A 16317-nucleotide genomic window follows, 5' to 3' on the forward strand; every position below is an offset into this window, starting at 1 on the left:
GGCGGGGCTGGACTCAGACCGCCCACAGCACCCGGCTTCCCCTCCAGCCCCAGCCCCGCTTGGCAGTCCAGTGCCTGCCTGACTGTCCAGGGCCGCCTTCCCTGGGGAGGGGAGGAGCCACCTGGAGCTCCACCTGGAGCCCGCAGGCAGGAGGGTGGGAGGGGGCAAAGACCAGGAAGTAACCCAGGCCAAGAGAACACTGGCCAAGGGAGGAGCCACTCAGAGCTCAGAAGCCACAGGGCCCTGGACAAGCCCAGGAAGCCATCTCAGAGGAGGTGCCCAGTGGCTGGCCTATCCCCTCACTCAGCCCTGGAGCCTACAGAGGACTGGACGGGGGTGGGGCAGCCTGGAATTGTGGAGGGAATTTGGAGTTGTTGTCAGGGTCACAAAGGACTGACACGGAGGCTGTCACAGGCACATTTATTATCCTCTGCCACACCACGGTCTCCCCTTACAGGCAGGGTCACAGGGGAGGGTCAACCCTCAGGAGGCGGCGACGCTGCTACCCGAAGCAGGCCCGTGGGGCGGCAGTGTCATGGGCGGCAGGAACAGGGCCTTCAGTTTGCCTGACAGGCTGGCGATCTCAGGATCCTGGGCTTCATAGGACTTGACCAAGCGGGCAAACTTAAGGACACCTGCAAGGGGGAGTGGAGTGTCAACCCACACGCCAGAGGACAGGTGTGCCCCAGCCAGCAACTTGAGCATGAGTCACTGCTGCTCCCCCTCTGGTCAGGTGGTTGTCTGCAAAATAGGACACCTGCAGGCCTCTGTCCAATGTGGTTTGGAAAAAGTACATCCTGGTCTACACTGGACAAAACTGGATGGGAGGCAATGAAAATATCCCCATAGCAGTGGCCTCCCTGGTGGCACAAGGGGTTAAGCGTCAGCACTATGAAGCTATCCGCAACTACGGCAGCATGAGTTCAATCCCTGGCCAGGGAGCTGACTCACATGGCAGGGCAGACCTCTCCTGTCTCCACCGCTGCTCCCCTCAGCAGTGTATTTCAGTAGGTCTGCGTGTTCTGCTCCCCACTCTCTCTCTGGTAAATCCTCTCTCTCTCTCTCTCTTTCACACACACACACACACACACCCTGCACCTCTGGCCTGTACCCCAGTTCTTGTATGCATAAATAAATCTTGAAAAAAAAAAAGAAAGAAAATATCCCCATAGGCAGTGTGCTTCTCACTCTCAGGTTGGCAATTTGAGTCAAAAGAACCCAAAGGGTGACCACCCACAAGACCCCAAGTCCATAATGAGGATGCAAGAGGGCTCTGGGCCAGCAGCAGTAATCAGTAAACAGCTTTGAGCACCCCATGATCACATCAAAGAAACTGAACTGCCAGTCTGCAGAGACTGGTGGAAACACAGGGAGGTGTTTAGCAATGCATTGTCCTGCGGACACCTCTCTAAAAGCCTTCACAACGGGGTTCAGGTCCAGTTCTGCTGTGACCTCCAGGCACTCACAACAAACCCGAGTTTGTTTCCTCATCTTCAAACGGGCAAACAGTATGACTAATGGTAACTACAAAAGCACTTAAGAGCCTCACCTGGCACAAGGTGAGATCAGCCTGGCCTCTGCGTGCTCACATTGTTAGATTGTGGCTGCCACCCGGTGGCGAAAAGGGGGATAACGGCCCAGGGACCCAACAGACACGACGCCCTCTCCCGGCTTCGACCCTCAGGACCCCAGTCCGGCCCACCTTCCCCGTCGCAGCTGAAGCCATAGGCTTTGATAACCTCCTGCTGAATCTGCGTGGCCACGGGCAGAACGAATTGCAGCATCTTGCCCATGTCGTTGCACGCGTTGTCCCGAGCCTCGTCCATGCGCACGGCGTTCTCCGGGGCCGAGAAGGCCTGGATCACCTCGGCCAGGACCACTGCACAGAAGCGTCCCAGGGAGGATCCGGGGGACGCCCCAGCACGGCCCTCGGGCGCAGCCGAGAGAGCAGGAGAGAGGGCGGGGAATCGGTGGACTGAAGGCGTAGTGACTGGATAAACTCGGCCCGGGAATCCCCCCTTCCCGCAAGCCCGCTTTAGGGGGGGCAAGGCCCCCTCTTAGCAGGGGACAGCTCCCCGCGCGCCGGTTCCCGGAGGATGCAGCCACGCCTCCCGCCTGGCGCTCTCCGCCCGCCCCCCTCCCGGGTGCACAGCCCCCCGGGGCCTAAGTTGCTGCTCACCCTTGGCCTGCTCGGCGCTCAGGGCCGCGGGTTGGGCCGTGGCAGTCGCCATAGAGCAACAAAAGCTGCACGTGCAGCGGAACCAAAGGGACGCTCGAGAGGAATCACGCAGGACGGCGGGGGCGGAAGGGAAGCGGCATCAGCCGCGGCCGGAAGCTCCCGGCGCAGCTCCAGGCCGCCCCGCGGCAGGAAGCAGGGCTCGCCCAGGTGGGCGCCGGCGCTTTACGTCCCCGGAAAAGCCACCTTCGCGCCACTGGGGAGCCTCTATTGTTGGGGACGGGCTACGTGGGGGCCTTCCGGCGAGGGCCGGAAGACCTGCTAGACAAATTCTAAAAGAGCTGTAACACTGCAGGGCGGGGCCTGCGGAGGACACGGGAGATGCACGGACCCCACTGTTGGTGAGGGTGAGCTCGAGGGTGGCAGTCCCTAATTTTTATTGCTGCATAAGCAACGAGGTGCGCCGCCACTTTCCGAGGGAAAAGCGGTATTGTCAAGAACTTACTGAAATCATTCATTTCTAGAGTTTGAGAACGTTTGCTACGAGCCTATGCAAATGAGACCGATGCTGATTGGCAGGGAGAACCAGACACACCCCTTTCGCTTTCAAGTACGCGGCCCGAGCTTCGCCTCCAGAAAAGCCGGCAGCCGCCGCGGCTGCGGCCGGCCGGGCCCTAAAATGGCCTAGTCCGGGTGGCGCGCTGCGGCGCCACGCCCCCTAACGTGTCTGTCCTTTCGGGCGGTTGAAATTGTCACCCATGCCACAAAAACCCGGCGTAGATTCCAGGGTTTTAGTCGTTTTACCCCATTAAACGCTGCCCTCTGAACCTCAGCTTCCAAACAGTTTCTCCAATTATATTCTGCAGAAAGGACTCAGGGCACTGATGGCACCTCCCCGTGGGAACACTGGCAGAAGTGCCCTGTCTGAGCAGTCTTGCCTAGGCTAGCACAGCTGGGAACCCCCCCCACATACAACGGCTATTGAGGACCCCTTTCGAACTCTCTAAGGTCCCTGCACCCAATGCCTTCCCAAGGCCCGTGCTTTCCCCCTTCTCTGGCTAGTTTTGGGTTTCAGGTCCCGCTGAGCAGAGAACTCCCCCACTCCCACCGCCACCCCCACCTCCCGCAAAGAACCAGTCACAGCCAGCTTCCTGGGGAGTCGTGAGGATGTTTTGTTTGGTTTTGGTTGGGATGTTTTTTAAAGAGCGTCATATAGATATTTATATATATAAATTATTAATGGGGGGAAGGGAAAGGGCATACATCGCAGAGGGGGCGCGCACACTGGGGCTGGAAAGGGGCAGGGGCGCACAAGATGCTACGCAAAACAGCCACATCTAACAGATGAAATAATCACACCAAGGGCAGGAAGGAGGGCAGTGGCCACCTGGGATTGGGCAAGAGGGAGGAAGAAAGCAGGGGGACAAGGAAGAGGGACCTGGTCCAAGATACTGTGCGCTTTCTGCCCCCATCCAGGCCATCCCTACCTCCGCACACCACAGGAGCCTTGGCCTTCCTACAGTCCCTCCCCCGCCCCCCATGCCCAGCTGCTGAGGCCCTGCAACTGAGCAGCACCCCTCCTTGCTCCAGGAAGCAGGCCAGGAGGGAGGTCTCCAAGGTCCACAAGCAGGGGCCGCAGGTACTCTCTTGATCACAGGTTCTACAGTGGCTTGTCGCTTTCCTTCTTCAGGTGACTGGGGGAGAGAGGGAATGCAGAGCAGATATGAGAGATGGAGGTGGCTCAGAGTGGCCCCCCAGAGGAGGGTTTCCCTCATTCAGGAACCTAGTGCCCATACCCCATCCCAGCTGAGATGACTCACACCCCCTTCTCTGGCCCAGCACTGCCCCTCCCCCCGCAGTACCTGTAGTAGTCCTCCTGGGCAGGCAGCGGCACACTGTGCAGTGGGTGATGGGCATGCAGCCATTGCTGCTGCTCCAGCGCCAAGCGCTGCAGCTCAGCAGACTGCGCGTGCATGGCCTGCAGCTGGTGAGCAGCTGACATTGGGGCAGAGAGGGAGGCTGGCAGGTCCCGGTAAGGAGCAGCTGTGGGCAGGAAGGGCAGAGGGCACATGAGTGATGGGGTACTGGGTGCCTGCTTGGGGTCAGGAGGCAGACAGCCAGTTTCAGACAGAGAAAATGCAGACTTAAAGCTAGGTAATGGCTAGTCCTGTGAGTGGTCAGTGATCTTCAGAATTCAAAGCTCTCAGCCTGGCCCTCAAATCTGTGCCTCTCTTGGGCAGGGCCCCAGAACTCCCCACCCCCATTCCCAGCTCCTCTGGGTTCTCCTCATCCCTCCCAGGCCCAACTCAACCCATCCCAGCACCCAAACCCCTCCTTTCTGTCCTCTCAGTAGACCTTCCCCACCCCCTACTCCATCCTTACCAAAGAGCTGGTGACGAAGAACTTCGTTCTCGTGCAGAGGGTGAGGAAGAAGGGGGTTGGGGAGAGTCCCAGCTGGGTAGGGGATCCGGGTGAGGTGAGACCCTGAGGCCAGAGGGTCAATGAGAGGGTGCACGGAGGCAGAGGCTGGCGGTTAGAGAAGAGGAAGGTGTTACCAGGAGGCAGGTTTGGGGAAAACATGCATTTGGTGGGTGTGGGAATCCAAATCTGGGGAGAGAGCTGGACTATCAAACTCAGGAAGGGCCAGACTCTACAGGAGGCACAATGGAAGGACTAGGGCTCTGGGGGACAGACAGGATACAACTAAAGCAGACTGCAATTGCCAGATGTATCTGAGGAAAAGGAGAGAAATAAACTGCTGAGAGGAAATGGATAAGATGAGGAAGTTCAGGAAATGAGACAAGAAAAAAGAGGACCTGGAGAAAGCACGAAAGAGCTAGCAATGGACACGACTACAAGGGCAGGTGGGCTACGGTCTGCGCATTGTGAAATAAGGGACAGAAAGGCTGGGGAAAGGGCTGCAATGGAGAAAGGTGGTGTTCCTTCAAAGGTTTCCACTTAAGGCCTCTATCATGGGTGGAATGTTAGAACCTAGAAAGGGCTGGGATGCGAGGAACAGTCTCTGTGCAAGATCAGGGCATGAGAAGACAAGTTAGGGGAGAAGACAGAAAAGCTGAGACCAGGGCAGCAATCTCAGCAGAGCAGCTCCAGTCCGGCTAGAGGAGGAACTGATGAGCCCAATCACCTGTCAGGAGGCAAAGTGCCCCCAAAGGCCCAAGACAAGGAAACAGGGTTCTCACCTGCATGGATGGCATCCTGCTGGTGGAGGTGCAGATGAGAATGGATGTGGGAGTGCTGGTGGTGATGGGGGGTCACGTTGAGCATCTGCAGCCGTGCCAGGGGGTCATTGCCAAGGGCTGCCACCCTTTCTGCGTGCTGCCTCTCAGCTGCCAGACGCTCGGCATAGGACATATCAGGCCGCAGGGCTGGCCCAGCTGCCAGCGCTAGACGTTCTCTCTCCAAAGGCCCCAGGCTTGGGTGAAAGGGGAAAGGATGCAGGCCAGGGGGGCCGGGCTGCAGAGCCAGGCCCCCATGTCGAGGGAAGGGATCCAGGCCTGGTCCAGGGACCCCATGTAGGGGTTCCAGCTCACTGGGCTTCACCTCGAAGCCAGGCTTGAGGCGGTCACGGAGGTCTCGCTCCCGGGCTTCGCGCTCTCTCTCGCGGGCTGCTGGGTCACTACTGTACAGGGCCGGGACATTGTAACCCAGAAGCCCCGGGTCCACTGCCCCCAGGGGCACATAGAATGGGTGGTTGCGATTGCCAGGAGACATGACATGGGGCCGGGCGTATTCACTGAGAGTGCGAAGGGCCGGCGTGTCAGGTCCTAAGTAGGGGGGCACTGTCGCCACTGCACTGCCTGGCTCGAATGGAGGGCGATGGGGCACTGGGCCGAGAGACGGACACTCCACTGGAGCACGGCCCTCCTGAGCCAACTTCTGCAGGATACAGAGAAGCAGAGTCAAAAGGGCAAGATCTGGAAGCAGGGGACTGACTGATCCTGGGCTGCTCATTTGTCTAAGCAGCTGAATGCCCAACTGCTTGGTCAGAACCCGGCCCACCAGAACTCCTCCCCCCTTCTCTTCCTGTGTAGGATATTGGCTTTTCCTGCGATTCACGATTCTCGGGTAGTCCGCCCCAGCCGGCCTCCCCGCCACCCTGGGCAGCGACAGCCTCTTCCCGGCCCTATTTCCTGAGCTGCAGTGCCTCCTCCTCCCCGGCAGGTGGCGAAGTGACGCCCCGCCCCGGCGCGGCGCAGAGGAGGCCGGGCCCGGGCGGCCGCGCTCGGGTGACGCACTCACCACGCTGCGTTCCAGCTCGCGCTCCTTCTCGCGCTCGCGCTCCTTCTCGCGCTCCCGCTCGCGCTCGCGCTCCTTCTCTTCGCGCGCGCGCTGCTCGGCCTCGCGCCGCACCTTCTCCACCAGGTCGGCCCGCTTCTTGGCCAGCTTGGAGCCCTCCAGCGGCACGAAGTACAGGTCGCTGCGCGCGCACGAATTAAAGCCGCGGTCCAGGTGTTTGTTGAACCTGCCGGGGACGCGGAGGCAGCGCGCGCTCAGTCCCGGGGAGCTGCCGGGGGACCCCGCCCCCGGAGGAGCCCCGCAGGCGGCGCGAGGGTCTGGAGTACAGTCAAAAAGCACAGGAACGCCAGGCCCCCCGGTGCCGATCCCCTCCCCCTGCCCAACTCCGTCGCTTCCCGTTCCAGGCCCGCCCGCTCACCTGGCCGACTGACTGGCATGGCTGGGCACGTCTACCACCTTGGGAGGGGGCGAGGGGCTGCGGGCAGGGGGCACTGGGCTCTCGGGGGTCTCATACTCCTCCGCCGGCTCCTGCTTGATTTGCGTGGCGTTCAGGGGCGGCCCTGAGGCAGGGGCCGCCGGCGGTGGCGGTGCCGGTAGGGATGGCAGGCCTGAGGGCCCTGCAGGTGGAAGAGGCCCGGGTCCCACGGTGGGTGAGCCGGGCTTGAAGGTCCCTGGCCCTGCGGGCGGCGAGGCGCCTCGATAGCCTGGTGGGGTCCCGGTTCGGAAGGAGGGCGGTGACCCCGGCTTGTATCCTGGTGGGGTAGCTGTCTTGTAGGTCCCTGGGGATGGGGCTCTCTTTCCATACGGTGGGGGCCCAGGTGGGGAGGCTGTTTTGTAGCTTGCTGGCGAGGAGGCCACCGTGGCGATGACCGTGGAAAGGGTAGCCGAGGAGGTGGTGACCGGAGGCACCGGTGGGAAGGGGTAGGGTGCCCCTTGGGGGCCCTGGTTAGGGGAGGGGTGTGAACTTGGGTAGGACCCTTGCGAGGAGGAAGAATTGGAAGAAGAAGAGGCGGCGGGGGGGCCACTGGGGCCTGCTTGGCTGTAGGACACCTGGTTGTGAGGTGGAGGCAGATGTGCTGGCCCTGGTGGGTAGGGCCTCAAAGACCCCAGAGAGGGAGACATGGCATAAGGGTGTGCATGATGGGAGCCACTGCTCTCCAGGGGGTGGGGATATGCTCCAGGTGGAGGGGGTCCAGAGCTTCCATGATGTTGCTGTTGTTGTTGCTGCTGCTGCTGCTGCTGCTGCTGCTGTTGCTGGTGGTGATGGTGATGTGTTGGGGCTGGTGGGTGAGCTGCAGACTGGCCCCCCGTTGGAGGAGGGAAGGGACCTGAATGGGCATTGTTGTTGGCTAAGAGACGGCCATAGGGAGGAGGTGGGGGGGGACCCTGGCTCCACACTGCCTGGGAGGGGAGAGAAGGCTGAGTGTACTTGGGTGGCTGATTGGAGACAGAAAGGCTTGTTGGGGGTGGGAAGGAGTGGGGATAACTGGGTAATGCCTGGGAAGCTGGGTACTGGGAGGAAGAGGAAGAACTGGCAGAAGAGGCTGCTGCAGAGCTACTGCTAGAGGAAGAATAAGGATACCTCATGGGGGGGGCTGGGGTAGAAGAGGAGGAAGCAGGAGGCAGAGGGTGAGGTGAAGGAGCTAGAGTGGGGCCTTTCTCTGGGCCAGGAGGAAGTCCACCCATACCTTGCCCCATGGCATGGGGAGAGGGCAGATGCCCAGGTAGTGGCTGGGCCCCCAGGCCAGGAGGAGAGGCAGATGCATTGTTAAGGGGTCTCAGAGCAGGCGGGGGAGGCAGGTTTGGTGTCACATGGGGGAAGGTGGCTGGTGGTGGTGCAGAGGGTAGGTTCCCACCACCCACTGGAGTGTTAGGTGGCTTTGTTGGGGGAGCACCACCAGATCCAGAGTTTGATATTGAAATGGGGGTGGTGGGTGGTGGGTGCTGCTTACCCCCACTAGGGGTCCCCACTGAAGAGGCAGCCCCTCCCCCCTTGGGACCCATGGGAGGTCCAGATAAAACACCTCCACCAGACCCCCCAGGGTAGAGCTGTGGGTGAGGGGGAGGGGCTCCAGGAGGAGCCTGAAACATTCGAGATGGGGGGTGCTCCATGGGAGCATGATATCCAGTGGGTGTCACAGAAGAATGGGGTTCAAAGCCAGGCTCTGGCTGTCGGGGGGTGTTGTCTGGTGGAGGGGGGGAGGGAGGAAAGAGTGGAGGTGGGTGGTAGGGGCGGGCTGGGCCCTGGGACAGGCCAGAGGATGAGTCGGAGTCATTCTCCACACTTCCAGGGCTGTAGATGCTGGGGGACGTGCTTCGGTTATCCTGGTCAATGTCCCTAGGGTCGCTGCTGCCATCATCATTGAGGCTCCGCCCATCTAAACTGTCCAGATCTGAGGGAGATTGTGGCCGAGGGAGCTCCTGCTGTGGGAAAGAGAGGGCATTTTTCCCCTTTGCTTCTCCTTCCTTGCTTCCCCTAGAAAATCTAGGTGCCTCCTTTGCACAAAGTCATTTATTTCCCCGTCACAGTATGCCACTGTACCACACGGCTTGATGAATACAAGTGCCCTTGCCCAAGCTCACCTCCTTGCATGTGGGCACCCTCCACTCTCCCCACATCTTCAGCTGCTTCATAGCAGTTTCCTTCCTTATAAAACCCTACTCATTCCTCAAGCATCCATCTCCAGCATCTCCTCCCCATCCACAGCTGAACCCATGTCCCTATCATCTGCCAGTCATATCCGCCCTCCTCTCACCTCCTTTACCCTGTAACTAAATCATCCCCAAACCCTTATTTTTAAAAAGACTTCTGCATGTTCCTCATGATTTATTTGTTCCTTCCACTAAGACTTCTCACCCCTAAACCTCCCCCCACCCCCAGTCCCTTCATGAAAATTAGGATCTAGAAAAGGAAAGGCTTTTTCCCCCCACACTTTTCCAGCCCCCGCTGGCCCTGCCCGGTCACCTTATTGGCCTGGCCAAAGCCCTAAATCTATCTGACAGATGAGAGAAGGCTTTTGTTCAGCGAGCACTAGAATTGACTTGTCTCTCATACCCCAGGCAAGGTGAAGGGAATGAAAGAAAAGGTGAGCGAAAGGAGGTCTGGGGAAAAGAATGGTCGGGAAACAGGTCAGGGTGGCTGTAGGGTCTCCCACCTCGGTTTTCGTCTTTTTTGGTGCGCTGGTCTCCTCACTTTCACTCTCTGAGATCTCCTCACTCCGGCCCTGCTTGCTGACCTTGGGGGTGGAGGCTTCCTCCACGCGGGCCTTCTGTTAGAAAGAGAATTCCTGCCTTACACCTCCTGAGCCTCTACCATTACCCTCTGCCAGACAGGAAGTTTCCCCACAGCACCCTCAGCCCAGCGCCCCGGCATCCTGTGGGAGGACCTGAGGACAGAATACCTTGGCTGTCTGCCTCGACTTCTCGGCTTTGCCATCACTGCTGGACGTGCTGACCCCTCCAGGGGAGGCCCGGCCCCTCGATCTCAGCTCTTCCCGGGGCCCAGGGGCCTCTTTCTTCCGTCCACTCCTCATTGACATCTGAGGGAGAAGAGAAGGAAGGAGGCAGATAACGTTATTTTTCACATCTAACTTTCTAATGTCCTTATCTCTATTCTTTTTGGGCTCTTCCCCCTAACTTCCCTGTCCCTCATCTTTCAGGTCTCATCTTCACTGTTACTCACTGAGTCTTTATTCTGTCGTGTCTTCATTCTTCAGGCTGTGGAGACCCCATTCTCCTCTGCCTGGGCAGCTGAATACAGAAACGTCTCTGCTTCACCCCAAGTCCCCCACAGCTGTGGCCTGGGAAGCAGGAAGCAGGATCTCCAAGTGTCCAGTATAGGCACCTGGAACTGGCAGGATCTGTTTCCAGTGAAGCCTGTGAGGAAAAGACCATCAGACACGCTACACTGGGGTGGCAACCTGGAGGGGGACACTGCTGTGCATGCAAAAGACAGGACGCGGCCCAGCCCCAGGTCTGTGGCCAAGAGGTGCAGGCCCTTAGGACACTACTGGCTGGCCCTAGGGGCCACCTCTGCTACCAGTGAAAGAGACTCTGCTCACAATATCATCTCCATCATCTCTGGGGACACCAGGAAAATCTGATGCACCCATGAGCCCCAATTCGGGAGATCACACTATTTTACCCAAGGGATCCCTTGGGAGTATTTGTGTACACACGAATTCCACAGAGCCTTAAAAGAAGCATAAAGAAATGTAGCTGAAGTAGTGACTAATTTCTTGAGTGCCTTCTTTGTGTCGAGCCCTTACATGTAACACAATTTCATCTAATATTTACAACCAACCCCCAAAAGAAGATACTCTTATTACCCCCGTTACATAGGTGAAAAAACTTAGGCTCAAAGACTGTGACTTGCCCCCCTTCATGTGATAAATACACAGTGAAGGAATCAGAATCAAACCCACGTCTCCCAACTTCAAAGCTCATGCTCACTCTTCTAAACTTTGCTGTGCTCTCATCAGAGGTTGCTGGGGAGAATTCTCAGAAAGCCTAGATCAGCTCAGAGATATGAGAAGAATCTTTTTTTCACATCAGAGTAGGTGGGAGAAGAATGCCCCATTCTGCAATGCAGAGCACACAGCCCTGTGTAGCCGACGATCCCCAAAGTGCAGAAGTTGGTTTGTGAGAGCTCATAAAGCCCCCTTCTGTAGTGCCTGAGTTCCTTGGGGTTCAAGGAAAAGGCAGGGCTTTCACTTTACCAACCACTCAGATTATCAGTGAGCACACAACACAAACCGACAAATATGAAAGCTAGCCTCCCACTTGACGTAGACAGGGACGCACACCTCCTCGCAGCCCATATAAATATTTATATATTTATCTTGATATATCTATATATAGCCAGCTATTTTCATTTGCACTTGTTACTTTTCTTGCTAAGTGTCACGTCTTTCCATGTTACTGACCATAAGATCTTTTGAAAGCAAAAAAATACTGCTCTTCCTTTCTAACTCTGCCACTGACGTGTTTATATGGGTGTTCTGTTCTTCTCTCTTTCTTGACCTTTAAACCCACTAACTACAGTAGGTTTTGAATGAAGTGCTGGAGGCCTTGGTGGGAACAGAATAAGCTTACCCACCTATACTGAGTTCAGGTCAGAATTCTCCAGCATATGTTCCCCTAGGAATACAGAGTAATTACTTCTCACTCACCTCCACTGAACCCTGCTGAGGCAGGCCTTGCCGGGGGAGCCTAACCTTTCCAGGAAACTTAATAACAATTGACCTGGAGTCACAAGACAGCTGGGACAGAGCTCCAGGTCTTCGAAACTTTCAACTGACTGACTGGTTGCCCAGTAAACGGCCATTTCTCTCAACAGCTATTTTTGAGTTGTTGTGCAGATTGGTTTTTAAATGTTGTCAACCCCGCAAAAAATTCAAAGAACAAAACCCAACATACAAGGCGAAAATAATCTTCACACACACACAACAAAGATGACTTTGTGATAGGTGTGTCCTTGCCAGCCCAGCAGAGAAGCCCACCTCTCTCCCCATCACAGAACCAGCTCACCAAGCCAGTTAAAGCAAAGGGATCCAGGGGGCCAGAGAAACAAGAGACAAGTATGTGGAGAACGTAGACATTAAACACTTCCTCACCTCAACTTTTTTAATCAGTTGAATCCTGCTAAAATTAGCATTGATTTGGAAGAGCCATGTAAAAGAGTAAGTAATTGGAGAGAAGGAATTAGGAGGGGTTGTATGTGTTTCTGAACCTGGGGCCTGTTTCAGCACCCACAAGCTGTGCCACACTCCAGTCCCTCCCCCCATCCAGTCACTGTAATTACTATTTATAGAGCACCTACTATGTTTGGGGCAGCACACTAAGCACCTTCACTGCCTTACCACAAGGAAAATGATAAAGAGCATGTTGGCAATGTAGAAAGTGAGAAACAGGGAAAGAGTCTCTAAGTAAAAACAGGACAAAAAATTCAGGGTGAAATCTTCAACGGGATGGCAGAAGGAATATACAGGAGGCTTAGGGGCTTTCTGGGAAGGGTATGCATGGCCAACTTCAGGAACTCTGGCCCAGCCCCATCACCATTCTGGCCCAACAAACTAACCAGTCCAAAGTGAATCCTAGATAACAAAGACCAGAGCAGCAGATACAAAGCGCTGGTCTAAGCCCTCGTAGAGTCCAGTGTGGTCAGAGGGGCCTCAGAGATCATCTCTAATCTATAACCTTGAACAATGAAGCTGAGGCTCAAAGAAGGAGAAGTGACTTGCCCAAGGTCACGGTTAGCTAGCGGCACAGCCAGGACTAGCCTGGGTCTGCTGGCTCCTGTTCCAGAGTATTTCCACTGCACCAGGCAGTTCCACAGCCCTCTCCCTTGGGCCACCCTCTCCGGGGATGGACATGGAGAAGCCAGTGATTCCTACAAGGTCAAGGAAACAGACAATCAAAGGTTAGCTGAGGGAAGGAATCACTGTGGGGAGAGTGTGGGAATGAGAAAAAGGGATACTCGTATTTAAGAAAATGGAAGCATATTAGTGTAAAGAAGCAAAAAGACTATGGTATGCAAAATATACCTAATAATAAGGAAGTAGAGAGACCAGAAAGAATTATCAAAGATGGTATAATTTGAACAGGAGTATTTCCACCCTCCCACCATGCCTAAGTGGGTGGAGCTTGAAGAAACACCTAAGACCTGCAAGCAACATGTCTACCAGTTCCAACAGACAGCAGCAGCTGGACAGAAGGGGGTGGACCCCCTGGGAACCTCCTATCTGCCAGCAGTACCTCCTGGACCCGGCCAAGAGTCCCAAGGACATAGCCAAAGATGGCAGTCCAATCAAGAATCTGAACCCCCACCTACTGGACATCCCACCGGATCATTGCCATGACAACGAAATGGCAGTACCTGCCCCTCAAGAGTCCATCCCAGGGGTCCCTCCGCCAGCCACTCCCCCTCCAGTTGCCAAAGCAACTCCTACCCTCCCCTAGCACCCTCGGCGAAAGGAGTTTAAAAGAGTACCTACCCAGGTAGAAATAAGCCCCCCAAAAGCACACAAAAGGAAATCTTTGCCCGCAGAACAGTCATGAAGAACCACAGCCAACAGAAACCACAGCTAGAGGGGCAGTGGGTGCTGTGGGGACTTGTGGGTGGAGGTCACAACTTGCTTAGAGCGCCTAGAAGATCACGCAATTCTCTCCTGCTTCCACCCTCCCAGAAACCCCTTCTTCCCTAACTCTAGCTTTAGCGTTCAGGGCTTCCTCCTCATTAGTTTTAGGAAGACCCACACCATTGGGCCCCAGCGCACCCCTCTTCAAGAAGTAACTATTCTGGGACTGGAAAAACAGGCACCGGTGAACGGGTGCAGGGAAGAGAAAACTGAGTCACAAAGGCATCGCCTCCCCACTTCCCCCCAGGAACACCGCGGGTTCCTCCCAAAGGTGGCCCTCTCCTCGGCCCTTCCGAGCCTCCCTTTCCCGAGGTTTCGTCCTCTCCCTCACCAGCCACAGCCCCGCTCTCCAGCTACCACACCCCTTCCCCATTGCTCCTCTTCGCCTAGCACCCCCGAGCCCCAGACGCTGAAAACCGGGTTTGGGCCTTTGGGGCTTTTCCTGGAGCGCTCTAGCCCCACCTCGCTGCCATCCCTCCAATCCTTTTAACCTTCGCCCTGAAGCCCCCTCACAGGCACCCCCATTTTTCCTCCGTCAACCCTCCCACCTCAGTGTTCCTCGTTCGCACCGAGGGTCCCGGCTCCCCTCTTGGCCCCATCAGCCGCCTCCTAAGAGTCTCCCACCTTCCCCCACCTTCCCGACCCTCCGGGCGCCCCATCCCTCCGCGGAGGCCGGCCCCACCCCCTAGTCCCCGGCTTCCAAGCCCCGCGGTGGCCGCAGCGGGGGGACCCGATCGGGAAAATAACAAATGGAGGCGGCGGCGGGAGGGGGAGCTGGGAGGGGTGGGGGTGGGGTGGGGAGCCGCGGGCCAGAACCCGGGCGGGCCCGAGGCCCGGGCCGCGGCGGACCTTACCTGGGCGCAGCTCGGGACGGCTGGCTGGCTCCGAGCGGGATCCGGGGCTCCGGCGCCTCCGGGGGGCGGCGGGGGCCGCCCCCCACCCCCCTCTTCTCCTCTCGGCTTCAGTCGCCGCCGCGACGGCGGCGGCGGCGGCCCCGACCCCCCCGGAGGGCGGCCCCCATCCCCCTCTCCCCACCTGGCCCCGAGCAAGCCCCGCCGCCCGCTCCCGCTCGCCCTCCTCGGGCCCGCGCCTCCCGCGGCCGCCGGAACGCCGGGGCCGCGCCGCCCGCCCCCGCCGCGCCGCTCGCCCCCGCGGCCCGGCCGGCCTCCGCGCCGCTCCGACCGCCGCGCCCGCCCCGCGCCGCCCGCCCCGCGCGGTCCCGGCCCCTGGGCGGCCTCCGCCCGCCGCCCCCGCCCGCGCCGGCCCGCGTCGCCCGCGCCCCTCCTCGCCCCTCCCCGAGGCCCGCGGCCCCCCGAAATGGGTCCCGGCCCGAGGCCCCGGCCCGACGCGGGGCTGCGGGCGGGCTGGGCGGCGCGTCCGGCGACTCGCGCAGGAAAGCGGGGCGGGGGGAGGCGCGCGGCGCGGGGGATGGGCGGGAGGAAGAGGAGAGGAGGGAGCGCGGGGGAGCCGAGGCGCGAGGGGCCGGGAGGGAGACGCCAGGGAGGGAGCGCGCGGCAGCTGAGGGGGAGGGGGGCCCGGAGAGGGGGAGGCGCCGCGCGAGTTGGCCGAGGCCGAGGGGGCCGGGGCCGGGGAGGGGTTCGCTGAGGCGGAATGTGGGGCGCCCGCGGGCCTGGCGCCGGAGAGGGCTGGGTGGGAGGGGTTGTGGGCTGTGAGGGCAGGCGAGCGGGAGGCTGGAGAAGTTTGGGGGCCGCGGGTCGGCGTCGGAGGTGAGGGGGAGGCTGTGGGTAGGTGGCAGAGAGTAGGGTAGGGGGGTAGGCTGGAGGGACGGAGGTGCTCGGAGGCAGCGAGGTGTGAGACTAGGAGGGGTGAAGGAAGCTTGGGGTGACACCCGTCTGTGGCAGAGGTGAAGGGGGAGAGGTTTGGGGACAGTTATCAGAGAAAATGGGATAGAGGTTTGGGGTCATCATTGGGGGACAAACTGAAAAGATGGGGACATATAGGAGATTGAGGTTTGGGAAAGAATTAAGAGTTTGGCGTGATTGGTTTCCGTGATTGGTTTCGGGGAAAGGATAGGAACTAAAGGAATTTAGAGATGATGAGGAAAACTGGAGACAAGGCCAGAGATGAGGGATGAAGCAGGTGGGGCCAGATGCATATTCTGGGGGGCAACCAGCTTCTAGAAAGGGAGGAAAAGAGGGCAGGAGACAGCCAACCAGGGATGGCTGGTTTCTGGGGGGGTGGAGGTTTCCTGAGGTTATGGTATAGAAGATGGGATGGAAATGGATAATAAACAAGGCCTTTGGTGACAGTCTGGAAGCGGGAAGGCCAGTGGTGTGGAAGATGAGAGTGGAACTGGATGGGGAAGGCTGTTCCCAGTAGGTAGGAGATGAATTTCTAGGACTGGGACTCCATCCTCAGACCCTCCTGTATGGTGGTGTCTCCATTTTCCTTCTCAAATCTGAAGTCATCACTCATGGTACCTTTGGGCCACAGGGAAGGGGCTCCGGTGGGGATTACACTCAAGATGGAGCCAAATTCCTAGGTGCCCTGGTTCCCTGTTCCCAATCGTTCTAATGTGAATGAGACAGTCCTCAGCACAGACCACAGGCTCTGCCTGCTCTTTCCACTGCAGGCTCTGAGTCTGCCAGCCATTTTCAGTCTTCAACCATGAAGCAACACCATCACCACCCCCAGTCCACCACCAGTGTCTTCTGGGTTCTCTCCCGGACCCCACACCAAGCAGCAACATCTCCCAGGACAAAGGACACCAAGACACTGGGTGCT

At 58.3% G+C, this 16317-nt stretch overlaps 2 protein-coding genes and 1 non-coding gene across 5 annotated transcripts; all 3 read right to left on the minus strand.

Annotated features, from left to right (window-relative positions):
- Window positions 1-407: 407 nt before the first annotated feature.
- Window positions 408-2518, minus strand: CUNH12orf57 (chromosome unknown C12orf57 homolog). The gene is made up of 3 exons (XM_037515333.2): window positions 2180-2518; window positions 1703-1879; window positions 408-635 (listed from the first exon to the last, which is right to left on the minus strand). Exons 1-3 carry the CDS (start codon window positions 2229-2231, stop codon window positions 484-486), a joined length of 381 nt encoding a protein of 126 aa, XP_037371230.1. The 5' UTR covers window positions 2232-2518; the 3' UTR covers window positions 408-483.
- LOC119248569 (U7 small nuclear RNA) lies at window positions 2467-2528 on the minus strand. The gene has a single exon (XR_005125983.1). It is a non-coding gene; the product is annotated as a U7 small nuclear RNA (small nuclear RNA).
- Window positions 2529-3324: 796 nt separating this feature from the next.
- Window positions 3325-14815, minus strand: ATN1 (atrophin 1). 3 transcript variants are annotated; one of them, XM_037514424.1, is made up of 10 exons: window positions 14427-14815; window positions 10116-10309; window positions 9835-9972; window positions 9589-9702; window positions 6852-8857; window positions 6437-6659; window positions 5377-6073; window positions 4559-4702; window positions 4039-4219; window positions 3325-3870 (listed from the first exon to the last, which is right to left on the minus strand). In XM_037514424.1, the coding sequence occupies exons 2-10, from the start codon at window positions 10140-10142 to the stop codon at window positions 3837-3839; spliced, it is 3564 nt and encodes a 1187-aa protein (XP_037370321.1). In that variant the 5' UTR covers window positions 10143-10309; window positions 14427-14815; the 3' UTR covers window positions 3325-3836. The 3 variants fall into 3 exon arrangements, with proteins under 3 accessions (XP_037370321.1, XP_037370323.1, XP_054552440.1); XM_037514426.1 differs by having other exon boundaries at window positions 6852-8854; window positions 14427-14483; XM_054696465.1 differs by lacking the exon at window positions 14427-14815 and having other exon boundaries at window positions 6852-8854; window positions 10116-10420.
- Window positions 14816-16317: the final 1502 nt, after the last annotated feature.

The sequence above is a fragment of the Talpa occidentalis genome, unplaced genomic scaffold (genome assembly GCF_014898055.3).
Source record: "Talpa occidentalis isolate TD23 unplaced genomic scaffold, MPIMG_talOcc4v2.1 talOcc4.16, whole genome shotgun sequence".
Lineage (NCBI taxonomy): Eukaryota > Metazoa > Chordata > Mammalia > Eulipotyphla > Talpidae > Talpa > Talpa occidentalis.